This window comes from Amphiprion ocellaris, chromosome 19 (assembly GCF_022539595.1).
Source record: "Amphiprion ocellaris isolate individual 3 ecotype Okinawa chromosome 19, ASM2253959v1, whole genome shotgun sequence".
Taxonomy (NCBI): domain Eukaryota; kingdom Metazoa; phylum Chordata; class Actinopteri; family Pomacentridae; genus Amphiprion; species Amphiprion ocellaris.
The window spans coordinates 3967595-3980554 of record NC_072784.1 but is presented as its reverse complement, the minus strand read 5'-3'; the positions used below and the strand labels follow the sequence as shown (position 1 = coordinate 3980554).

General features: G+C 38.4%; 1 protein-coding gene across 2 annotated transcripts in view; it reads left to right on the top strand.

Annotated features, from left to right (window-relative positions):
* LOC111568466 (neurabin-2-like) overlaps nt 1-11901 on the top strand; it is a 41035-nt gene extending 29134 nt beyond the window's left edge. For both annotated transcript variants that reach the window (XM_023270135.3, XM_023270134.3), the window contains exons 9-15: nt 185-320; nt 4129-4272; nt 5147-5200; nt 5392-5523; nt 5658-5755; nt 5833-5929; nt 6283-11901. In XM_023270135.3, coding sequence (XP_023125903.1) covers nt 185-320; nt 4129-4272; nt 5147-5200; nt 5392-5523; nt 5658-5755; nt 5833-5929; nt 6283-6336 — 715 coding nt within the window. In that variant the 3' untranslated portion in view covers nt 6337-11901. The remainder of the gene's footprint in view (nt 1-184; nt 321-4128; nt 4273-5146; nt 5201-5391; nt 5524-5657; nt 5756-5832; nt 5930-6282) is intronic.
* The last annotated feature ends 1059 nt before the right edge of the window (nt 11902-12960 follow it).

Genomic DNA, 12960 nt, shown 5'->3' with positions numbered 1-12960 from the left:
TAAACTTGCATATTTAAACTTTAGTAGCATGTATTCATGTATATTTTGATCAATTTTGACACATTTTTAATTATAGGTACTATTTTTTGTGCAGATTTGTGGTCTAAATTGCATATTTTACAGTTTTTTGTTTTTTTTACTTTGAATTCAGCAACTTAAATGATGAATTCTGAATGTTTTTTAGGTTTGTGATTGGCCGGGAGAAGCCGGGGGAGCAGAGTGAAGTGGCCCAGCTGATCCAGCAGACTCTAGAGCAGGAGAGATGGCAGCGAGAGATGATGGAGCAGAGATACAAGCAGTACATGGACGATGATGAAGAGGTACGTGCACAAGCAGTGAATGTCAAATGGACACAGGAATTTGTCTCGCTGCAGCAGCTTTGCCTTTTGAAATGTCTCAAAATATGAGCAAGTGGTTGTTTGTGGTCGGTAAACGCAGACTCTAAAAACATTTTGTGTAAATCAAACCACACCAGAATTGAAGGACGGCCTGCTGCTCAGTTAGATGTCCTCTGAGCTTCTCCGGTCTGTATTTATGAAGCCGTTTCTTTCAAATCCCCTTTATTAACTCAGAGTGTCTTCAGCTGATGCCGCTTTGTCAGTCTTAGGTAGCCGCAGGAAATCAACGGAATTGTGTTGTGTGTATGTGTGTGCATGCATCTCTGTGTGTGTGTGTGTGTGTGTGTGTGTGTGTGTGTGTGTGTGTGTGTGTGACAAAATGTCCGTCTGTGTGTCACCACGTGGCCTGATGATTTAAAATCAGTCCAACTTCTCCACCTTGTGGTCGGAGTGTGTAACAGAATCACAACAGTAACCATTTAAATTGCTTGTCTGTCTTGTAAATAAAAGAAAATGTCTTTAAATTATTCCAATTTGACTTTTGCAAATTGGAATAATTGCAGTCAGAAATAAATGACCATCCAACACACTGAGATGGAAATGACAGAAAATATCATTTTTTTCAAATTAATTCAATTAATATACACTACCGTTCAAAAGTTTGAGGTCACCCAGAGAATTCCATGTTTTCCAAGAAAACCACACTTTTATTCATGTGGTAACATAAGTGCACAAGTGTTTTCTAATCATCAGTTAGTAGATTTTATGATAGATATTATCTATGTAGATATTCCATTAAAAATCAGCCGTTTCCAGCTAGAACAGTCATTTATCACATTAACAATGTCTAGACTGGATTTATCATTCATTTAATGCTATCTTCAATGAAAAAACTGCTTTTCTTTCAAAAATAAAGACATTTCTAAGTGACCCTGAACTTTTGAACGGTGGTGTAGATGAATTAAAGTTCCTCCATATGAGTTAAAGTTGCTCTTTATTAGTTAAAGTTGGTCTAAAATGAATTAAAGTTTCTCTAAAATGAATTAAAGTTGCTCTACAATGAATTAAAGTTGCTCTAAAATGAGTTAAAGATGCTCTATATTAGTTAAAGTTGGACATTTCTAAGTGACCCCAACCTTTTGAACAGTAGTGTATATTTTTTTTTTATGTATTTAGAATTAAATTTATGGTCATCAAGTTTAAAGTTGAAATCAAGTTTATCAATATAACATGTTTTTATAATACTACAGCAGTTAAATAAAATGTTACACGTTATTAAACAGGCAACGTAAAAAATGTGCGCATTAAAACAAGATAGAAAAAGAAATAAAAACTTAAAATTGTATTGTAAACAAAATAAAATTAATCTAAAATGCTTAAAAACAAAAGAAGACAGGACAACTTGTATGATCAAATTCTAAAATTAAAATATTAAAATGCTGAGACCAACCAAAAGCCCTTAAAAACATGGACATCGTGAGATTGTTCCTGAAAACATCCATGAAGGAGGAACTTTTGATTGATGAAAGACGATTATTCTAAAGCTTTGTAGCCGTCAATGCAAAGACACAATCTCTTTTTTTTATATCTTGAAAACACTCTAGATTTTTGTTGTCAAATTGACAGTATTTTTCTTACTGATGTCTCGCAAATGGCAGGAAACTTTGAACTTCTGACTTCTACTGCCTGAAATTCCTCTATGCAGGAAAAACCCAGTGCTAGCACAGGCAAAGATATCCAGACTTTAAAATCCTAGTGGGGGGTCAAATTGTACACCTACTTGATCCTACAATTCCCATCATGCAGCTGCATAACATCTTTTTATTAGCCTGGTAAATACCCACATCTTTCTGAACAACCTGACTTTGTAATGCAGGTTTTCAGTTAAGAATTGTGACTGACAAGCTGCCCACATGTCAGAAATATTCCTCTAACAGCTCACAGGCTGGACTGGAAGCGTTGGTTAATGCTGGCTGACTCACAGCTCTCTGTGTGGTGGGACTGAAGAGCCTCAGAACTGCGTTCATCTCATCATATTAATACAGACAGCAACACGTGCTTGGGTTTGATGCAGCCTAATAATAAATGCAGTCAGATACCCAGCTTGTCGTTGAGTAGAAACGTGTGAGCAGAGCTGCAGATGCGGTAGAAGGTCAGGGAATGATATATTAAGTGCAACGCTACATATTGATTAATGTATTTTTGTCAGCTTTAAAGTTGCTGTCGGCCTGAAAAGACATGGTGAACATGAGCTAATGTGAAGCTAATTTACTTTGTGATGCTGGAGAGAAGAAGACAAATGATCAGCAGGCCGGTATTGATTATGTGGAACCTTTTAGCAGATGGCAGATGCTGTGGCTGCGTTTAGTTCCAGAGCCCAACTGTCCAGCATCTGCCAAGATCCCTGCTTTCACTTCATTTCTAACTCCATACTTAAGCTAGCTGCTGTTTATAGTGTTTTACATGACACGCTCTCCTCCTAATTAAATGATACCACAGCAACTGGAACATGGACTAAAGTCTTGTTTTTTTGTTTATCCCACTCTGTGCTGTAAATATGAAGCTAACACCAGCTTAGCTTAGCTTAGCTTAACTTAGCACAAAGACAGAAAGCAGCCAATAGCTTAGCTGTGTGTCAGGGTAACAAAAGCTAACTAAGCTGTTACAACAATTCTGTAAAAGCAAGTGTCATATTCACTTTTTTTTTAGCAGTTTATACAAGCAAAATGTAACATGAAAGAGTTAGCATTAGAGATGCTAATATTAATATCTTTCTTCGGCAGAGCCAAACTAGCTTTTCTGCTTGTTTTCAGCCTTTTGCTACGATATAAGAGTACTATTTATCTTCTTAGCTTTGTTTTGTGCAATATAACAAAGTTGTAAAATCATAAAAAATAAAAACAAAAGTTAAATTACTTTATTTTACAAAACATCTTTTAATACATCTACAACATTTAAAACATCTTTCAAGTGCAATATTTCTCATGCAATATGTCTGTTTACTCTTACTTTCAGTTTATTTTCGGTTAATCTGTTTCTTGTTATTTGTCTCCAGATTACATTTTGTACTTGTGTTATTTTATTTATTTTTTATTTTTATCTTTACTTTTTTCGAGACACTTTACACACTTAAGACACTTCACACAAACATTTCGTCACTTTTTGTACTTTGTGTTCTTTGTTATTTCTATTTTGCTACTAACCTCTGTGTAATTGTATATATTCCACTAACCTTTGTTTATTGTTTGTTGTTTATTGTATTGTACTCTAACAAAACAGTTTCCTCTGGGATGAATAAAGTTGATTTGCTCTTATCTTATCATAAAACCCCCATTTATTTTACAAGTGCCTACAGATGTTACCAATAGAAAACAAAATAATGATTCTACATACTGTACATATTTTATGATGTACACTTTGGATTTGTTTCAATTCTTGTCTCCTTTCTGTTCTTTGTGAACACGTCCTGCAGTTCAATCACTAAATCTCTGAATTTTTGTCACATCGCTGTAGGTATTCTTATTTGTTAAGAGAATCACAAAATGTTTTGTTTTCTGATAATCTGCCGAACTTTATGGCACATTTCTAAATGATTTCCTTGAGTTTCCTGACAAATGGCACGTCACAGATGAGTAGTTCAGAGTCTTAAAGGCAAAAATCCAGTGATTCTTTCAGATTCTGGCTCTGATAAGTATTGTCATATTGATGATTTTACCTTAAATTCCCAGCATGTTTGGAGTTTAGATGGTTAACAAAAAAATAAAATAACGTTTTCTCTGTTGACCCACAGACAGGTGAATATGCAACCGATGAGGAGGAGGAGATGAGTCCAATGTTTCCAAACTCCGTTGAGGTTTTTGACCTGGCAGAGAACCAGGACATGTTGTCTCCTGTGGAGATGGACCCCGAGAAGCTGGCCCACAAATTCAAGGAGGTATATGTGGTTTAGATCATTTAGCTGTTGAACATTAATACTTCTATTGATCCTTTTGTTGCAATCATATTCTATCTATTTCCATTTAGTCCATGGGCCCGGACCCAAAATTTACAGTATCGGTCCCACTCAAGGTGACCAGTTCTTTTTGGTATTTTTAGCTTGCTGTATGTCTCTAATTTGCATTTTGATATGATAACTGTTGCAGACTCACAGCTTAATAAATGTTATCACTCGTTTAATGGACACAATGAACGAGTCTGAGACAAAAGTCCGATCAACGCGACGGGACAGAATTCGATAGGATTTTTCTTCATTACAAAAAAATAAGAAACGCCACATGCTACACATCATCATCTGTATTAATAACTTTACAGCACAGAACAATACTGTAACAAACCTGAGACTGAGAAAGATTTCGCTGCTCTGGTAACAAGATTGTCTGACAAAAACAAGACACAAAATGACAAAAACAAATAAGCATGAAAAGAAAGTACAGACAAACAAGAAATGCATTCATATGGGTCTGATGTTTTATCATTAAAAAAATTACCCTTTTCTCAAACCGTTTTATTTGATTGTTGACTCATATTAGATCTGATCTTTGCATACGGTGAGATTTAAATGAATCGTGCCATACAGCGGTTATGGTGAATGTTACAGTTTCACTAATAAGTGATAAAGCTGCCCGTGTGGAAAGACTCTCACATCCTGATGTACTTATATTAACTCAAACCATACATTTTAGTACCACTTAGGTTTGGTCACCTGAGATGGTACCAATATCTGGTCTGGCCCATGGACTAATATGTCAGTTTTCTTCTCTAAAATGAGTGAAAATAATTTTCAGATCTTTATTTCTGTCTGTCTTTAGCTCCAGATTAAACATGCAGTAACCCAGGCAGAGGTCCAGCTGCTAAAGAGGAAGGTGAGCTCATTTCATATTCAGTCCTTCTTATCACGTAGAAATAAAAAAATAAAAAGCACTGCAACATCCAGGTTGTACTGCAGAGAATCAGGATAACAGCGGTTCTTTTGCTGGCTCAGCGATGACTTAATGCTCACTCTGCCTCCTACGTTCCACTTCCTCCCTCCCACACTGACCCCCTTTACCTCCAGCTGGCTCACGCCGAGCAGGATAGGTTGCGTTGGCGGATGGAGCGTGCTCAGTTGGAGCAAAACATCCGGGACAGCAAAGAAAGGATGGAGAAACTGGAGGGCTACTGGATGGAGGCTCAGTCGCTGTGTAAGGTAATTTATAAGAGAACGAACACCGAATAAACACAAGAAAGGAGCTGTTAGACGTGACTGGTTGAAGCATTTTCCCCCTAATCTCCCTGAAACCAGTTTGTTTTCATTTACTGACGCTGAGTTTGTGTTTCCAGGCTGTGGATGAACACCTGAAGGAAACCCAGGCTCAGTACCAAACCCTAGAGAGGAAATACAGCAAAGCCAAGAGACTCATCAAAGAATACCAGCAGAAGTAAGGAAGGGAGGGACAGAATGAAGGCTGGAGGGGAGACAAAACGCCAACACTGTATATGTGTGTTTGTATTACAGGGAGATCGAATATCTGAAGAAGGAAACGGCTCAGCGTCGAGCTCAAGAAGAGAGCGAGGCAACACACAAAGAGGAGACAGACAACCTGCAGGAAAAGGTAGAAAACACTCACTTTAATCACACCACTGACAGTTTTCACAAATAGAAACCCAAAACAGAACTTTTACAAAGCACATTTTTGCTTCTCAAAGTAAGAAAAACACCATCGTTACTGATAACTGTCAGAATATCTGCAATCAAAAGTCTCAGACCTCTGAGAAATTCACTGTTGTCCACTGTATAGACTTAGTTTTTTTGTTTGAGTTGGTAGACAGCTCAGCTGAAAACACAGCTTATCCCAGCAGATTCTCCTGAAAAGATAATGCTTAAATGACAAAAACACAAATCGATTCATAACGAAATAACGAAAGTATATTTTAAATCTATTTCTCCACCATGTTTCCTCCACAGATTACAGACTTGGAGACCAAAGTGGACGCCTTGAAGACCCCCAAACCCTCGTAGACTGCTGCTACTTCCTACCTCCTGTCAGTGACTGGAAGAGGAGGAGCTCCGCCTTCATTCTGACCGGGCCTGTATTTATTCCAACCAACCATCCACTGCACGGACAGGCAGCGCAGGAGAAAAAACAACAAGACGAGGACAGAAACAACCTCCCATCTGACATCAGCCAGTGACGTAGTGCCCCGTCAGTCAACAACCAATCCCAGAATGCACCTCCTGTAATATCTACAATCCTCCTCGTGTGTCTTCCTGGCAACCGGCTTGGCAACCAACACGGAATCCAACAATCCATGGGTGATCGATTTCCTCCTCTTCAACTGTATCTTCCCAGGTTCTATTAATGAATCTAATTTGTTTTTAAAATTGAAAAAAAAGCGCTTTTATTAACCAGGCTCGTCACAAAGTGCTTTATAGAGCGACAGAGGGAATCAATGCAAAACATACAAGAAAGATTGTGTGTTTTTCTCTGGGGCTGGAACTCGAAGGGATCCTTTGAAGAGGCTTTCTGTTCCTTGGCGTTGATCGTTTGAATCAAGAACTAGAAGTAAAGGTAGCGGCCGCCTCGTTTTTAGAGACTCGGATCGAGAAGTGGAACAAGACTTTGAAAAGGAAGCAGCCGCCGTCCTGCCGATAGTTAAGTAATAAAAACTCTAAAACGAGCTCGCCGACAGATTTCTGATCAAAAAACTGTGAATTTCCAGAATGCCCCGGCCTTCGGTTTCTCCTTTTCCAGCCTAAATCTCTGCTGAGCGACGGAAAGAAGCGTGAATTTCAGGTCTGAGCCGTGGCGGCGCGATGTTTGTATATATTCTATACATTTATTTAAAAGTGTTTAAGTGGCTTAAGCAAATAAGTGGGTCTGATATCGGAGAGTTAAGAGAGAGAATAGTTGTGGAGGAAGTGGTTCAGTAGTCCTTCATCTCTTTTTTATCGACATCAATGGCAAACAGGGTGTGAATAGTCAAATATGTGCTTCTAGAGCTTCTAATGGTGTATATTTGTTGGTGTTTACTCCAGTATCTGTGGGTTTACATGTACACCAGCCTCCTGTTAGCCAGCTCAGTCATGTGCTGTGTTCTTAGGTTGGTGCAGGGAGAGTTTCCTTCTTCTTTTATGGATGATCACAAAAAGCTGAATACCTTGAATATACTGTATCCTGTAAACTGAAAATATCAATTCCAAAAATGAGACATCAAACATCTCTTAGAGGCAGAGAATAAACGGATCAGTTGAGTTATTAATCAGTGAGTGACCAAAAAGTGCCAAAATCCTATAATAGTATATTGGAAAATTCTTGTTTAGTTTTTTCAGAAATGAATTGCACATTTCCTTTAAGGATGCTTCAAAATAAGTATTAATCTAAATCTGCTGTAGTGTTGAATTATATACCGAACAAAACACTCGACATTAGAAAAATAAACTTGCCAGTGCGATGCCAGCTGTTGGCCTCCAGTGTTTTTAAAAACTTACCATTAGTAAATAATGGAGGCTCGAATTTTCAGTTTGAATATGAGAATCTTTTAATTTGAAACTATACAAAAAATGTTAGATAATTTTCAAGAAAATTGAAAAATTGAAAACTATATTGATAGATTTAGTATTTCAGTTTCAACATTTTGTATTGAATAGCAGACGTTATGCTGTATAGCTAAAGGTTAGCTTGTTAGCTTGTAAAGTCACATAAGACATAGCAGCTAATAGCTAGTACGAATGTTCTAATTCAGTATGCTAAACCTAGTATTAGCCTTTTTGCTATCGATGTATGCTAATTTAGTATGCTAAATATCAAATTAGCATAGATGTATACTAATTGAGTCTGCTAAATTTGCATACTAAACATAGCATACATTGATACTAATACTAGCTGTTAACTATCGATGTACGCTAATTTAGCATACTGACTTCTCAAAAACGGAAAGGATTCTAAAAAGTCTTTGTCAATTCTATTTCTGTTGATATTTCTATCAGTATTTGTCCGTTCTTGTTAGCATATTAATGCTACAGGATAGCGTAGCCTCTAAGAAATGCTTGTGTAATGACACTTTAACAGGGATAAGAGCTACAGTGATGTTCAGACACCTGTGTGCATGTAAACACACTCCACATCTCATAGTAGGAGGACAGTAGAAGGTCCCAGTGCCAGTGTTAAGCCTTTAGAGAATGAATTAAGTTAGTGATTCAAGCCTGACATGGTCTAAATATTGGTTGAACATGAAAACGTTACTATGGTCAATAAAGGTCAGATATTCAGGAGTCCAGGAACCACTGAGGGTGAGTCCAGTTCAGCCACATTGAGAAGGTTTTGTTTTTTGTTCCTCTTTGGTCAGATAACCCCATAAATTACAAGCAGTTGCTAAAACCTTCAGCTAATATATTTGGTAAAAGTGTTTGAAATGTCACTCGGACTGTCATTGATAGTTTTCATATCAGCTAATACAGAGATTGGCTGAGAATCAAACATGTCCCACAGCGGTTACAGAAGAATCTGCATGTTTATAAAATTCTATATTTCACTATTTTGGTGTGAAAAGTACCCAGTGGTTAATGAGGACTGTGTGATGTTCCAGATATGAATCTGTATTTATATAGATGGTAGCAGAATGGTGCTTAGAAAGACCAGCTAAACCGTTGCCAGTGTTGGACCAAAATTTTCAAAAGGCAGATGTTATGTATTTTGGTGCTGTCATTCACCGTGGGAATAATTTTTATTTTTATTATGAGTTTGTGAATGTGTTTATTGAGATAATGCAGCTTGCTGGCAAGCTCTGATTAGGTCACATTACTTGAAAATACTTGAGTACAGTACAATCCAAAAATCCAATTAGGCTACTCAAGTTCTAATCAACAAAAATGGAACCATTTCCTGATTCTGACTTTGTTCTCTGGTTCTAAATTACAGAGAAACTCGTCAAAATCAGCTCCAGCATTGTGCTTCATGCTGCCTAAAGTGCAGGATAATAATCAGATTTTCCAAAGACAAAATGGTGTCATGCAGTGCATGTTACTTTTGCTTAGCAATGCTTAGCGATCCATCTATGGATGGATACGTCAATCTGTTGTTCCACCACTTTGATCTGAACTCAAATATCTCTAAACTTGTAAAGATATTCATGGTGCCCAGAGGATGAAGTAAACTGACTTCTTCCAGTTAAAAATGTCAAAAATGGAGTCTGCGAGGAAGATTGTTGATATTTAGCTAGTTAGCATATTTAGATAGTTAGCATGTGCCAGATTTAACATCCCTCTTGCTAGTTGTGCCTCCTTTCTTCATTATGTGCACCTAAATGTGCACAGGACTCACTGGAATAGTGTTGCTTGGTCCTAGCCACGTTCTTTTTTCACAGAACGTACACCTAGCAGTAGTGAGGAGATATTCACCGAATTTTCCAAAAAGTGCATTGATTTAGAATTGCATATTCCACCTTTAATTTATTCAGTACTTTGGCTTTCTTATGAGCTAATGTTAGCATGCTAACATGTTAAATTCATAGACCGTATATAAAAGATGGAAGTGGCCACAGTGACTTCACATATTGGTCGGTTTATTCTACCAATTTGAAGCCCTGAGTTTGGAATTAGCCCTGCCCTAAAGTAAACTCTGCTTTCTTCTCCGTTTTTCTCAAAATGGGACCATAATTAACAAAATGAACATCATGCTGTAGTGAAGAAGAACTAAAACTAGTGACTGAGTCCATAAACTCATCAGGAAGGTCTTGACTGAGGTAAAAAATCAAGTGAGAAGAAGGCTCATTTTGTCATAGACTGACAACCAAAGGAGTCGCCTCCTGCTGGCTGATAGAAAAAATGCAGGTTTGAGGCCCTGATGGCTACATCCATCTTTTATATACAGTCTGTGAACTGTAAACCTGCTGAACATCATCATGTCGACATCAACATTTAACTCAAAGCACTGCTGGACCTCACAGAGCCAACAGCATGACTTCACATTCGTATTTTTTTAGAATTATTTTTAACCCTTTGATGCGCAGTGTGGGTCAGGAGATACCCATTTTCCATTGGAGTGGGTCACTTTTGACCCATTTTGTGCACCAAATGGTGCGAAAACAATCCTGCAAACCCAAAATAACCTCCACAGATTACAGCTTTGTGGTTAAAGCAGTGTCATAAAAATGAAACGTTGCACCTCCAGGCTCACTAACTGCTCAGTAGGAGCATGTTTTCCTGAGGTGGGCATGTTTTCTCCCTACAGTGTGTTCCAACTGTACTTGACCTCGGACCTACTGGAATTCATTTGTAGTATTTGTGTATCCACTGATATTTTCAGTAAGGTGGAAGCAAAGCTTGTGTACTAATGTTGGAGAATTTAGTCACAAACAGGACTTTGAGGAACTGATGAACGAGGAGGAGCGACTCCAAAACTCGGTTGATGTTTTCATGTAAGGCTGATTGATTTTTTTTTTTAAGGACTCCAAGTGTTTGTTCAGAACTTGCAGTATGTTTAAACTGTAGTCTTATCAGATGGGAACAAGGGTCAAGAGCATTTTTAGAGGAATGAAAATCAGCCATAAGCAACTCTCTTGAGTATTTTTATTTCTTATGTATTTTTATTACAGTTTCATCTCTATGTCAAAAAAAAAAAAAGCTGTACAAAAGTTGTTGTATCACCAAATCAATCCCTGGTCACTTTGGGTTTATTGTCTAAACACTAAGTGATCAGTTTGCCTTTTTTCTAAGTTAACATGCTGCTTTTTGCCTCTACGAAGCCTTCTGATGTGTGCTACCTGTAGCTGACTGTCACTTGTTGCCCCTCATGTCTGCCCCCTTTGCTCATGTCTGCATTAAAGATCGGGCTGCCGTCAGTGTTTGAAGAGTGTTTGCCGGTGGTTCCAGACAGACTGCCGTGTTGACAGACTGACAGATTGTAGCACTACAGTATTTAGGAGCTGTTGGAGATTGTAGACAGGTTGATGCCTTTCACCACGATGCTGTTTTTGTGTTTAGATTTTAAACTAACTCTGACTTTTCAACTGTCTGGTAACCATTGGTAACCAACCTTTAAACACCAGGCAGCCTGCAGAACCAGTAGAACAGATGCCTGTTATGTAGAACGGATTAACTTTGTGCTCACATCATGTGTTAAACAGCAACTTTTAAGAGACTGGGGGAGAAAAAGTGGAAAAGGTTAAAAAAAATATCACCAACAAAAGCACTACAGGAAATGTGGTTCGATTGATTTTCCATTTACATTGTTTCATTTAGCCGCAAACCCCAAAATTCACTGCATTTTTAAGCAGGTCCGTCCTTTTCTTTCTTTTTAAAAAAAAAAAAATATGGACTCTTGGCTTCTTCAAATAACGACTGCTGAAATTGGACACAGGTGTCATGTGGTTTGCTAAATGAACGGCCATAGATAGAGCAGTGCCAAACAATGTGAGCAGGACAATCTGACAGCGTGGAAGCAGACCTCTGAGTGCGTCTCGGGTTTGAAACACAGATTTCCTTCTCTGCCTGGTTCTGTTCTCCAGTTGATGCCACCATGTTTGTCTGAATCAATACCTGTCTGTCAGCATTAATAAATAAACATGAAATATGTTGAACAAGGAACTATTGACGTCACTTGGTACTCCACTGATGTTGGGTGTGTCTGTGCCCTTGAAGATGTGTTTGTACTTTACTGTTTGACTTCCTACCCGGACCTGACTGTCCCTTCATTTGTAGAGTACTAGAGCAGGAAGAGGAGAGACATAGTGACCTCAATCTATCCTCTTCAATGGAGATCTATGATTAAAACCACCTGCCAGATATTGTGTAGGTCGCCTCATGCTGCCAAACATCTCTGACCATCGAGGCCTCGACTCTGCACACTCTGAGGTGTCCTTTGCTATCAGACACCAGGATGTTAGCAGCAGATCCTTTGAGTCTTGGAGGTTTGAGGTGAAGTGTCTGTGTTTTTCCAGCTCATCCCACAGATCCTGCTTTGGATTGAGTTCTGGGAAATTCAAAGGCCAAGTCAACACCTTGAGCTTTTAATCATGTTCCTCTAACCACTGTTGAACATTGATTTGCAGGACCCAAGGTTTCCCAGCAGAACTAGAGCATCACTCCGTCTTCGCCAGCTTCTTCCTGTCCTGCTGCCATCTCTTCCCCAGGTAAACAACACACATGCCCACATCCGTCCACATGAAGTAAACGTTGATCAGTGGAGGCAGATATCTGCCTTCCCCCAGCCTGGTTCTGCCACAGATGTCTTCCTGTTGAAAGGGAGTTTTTTTTTCCTACTGTGCCCTGAGAGGACTTGTGAATTGGCTCTAAATGGTTCGACATGAATGAAACTGAACTGAGTTCTGTGAATCAGACCACACAGGCCAGCCTCGGCACATCAGTGACTCTTGCTTTCCCATGATTCTGTTGTCTTTCTTTGGCCACTTTTTGGTTTCTACTAACCTGTTTATACCACAAACACTCAACAACACCTTCTGTTTTGGAGATGGTCTAACCTAAGAGCAGTGAAAAGCTACTTTTTATCCTGATGTTATATTAACCCCTTAAAGTTGTGGAAAGAAGCAAAGATAAAGTTACGTCACTCGAATCACTTATGTAGAAAGAATGGAAACTTTTACATAATAGTGATGAAAACAACCAGCTGTAATTTGTGTTAATTAC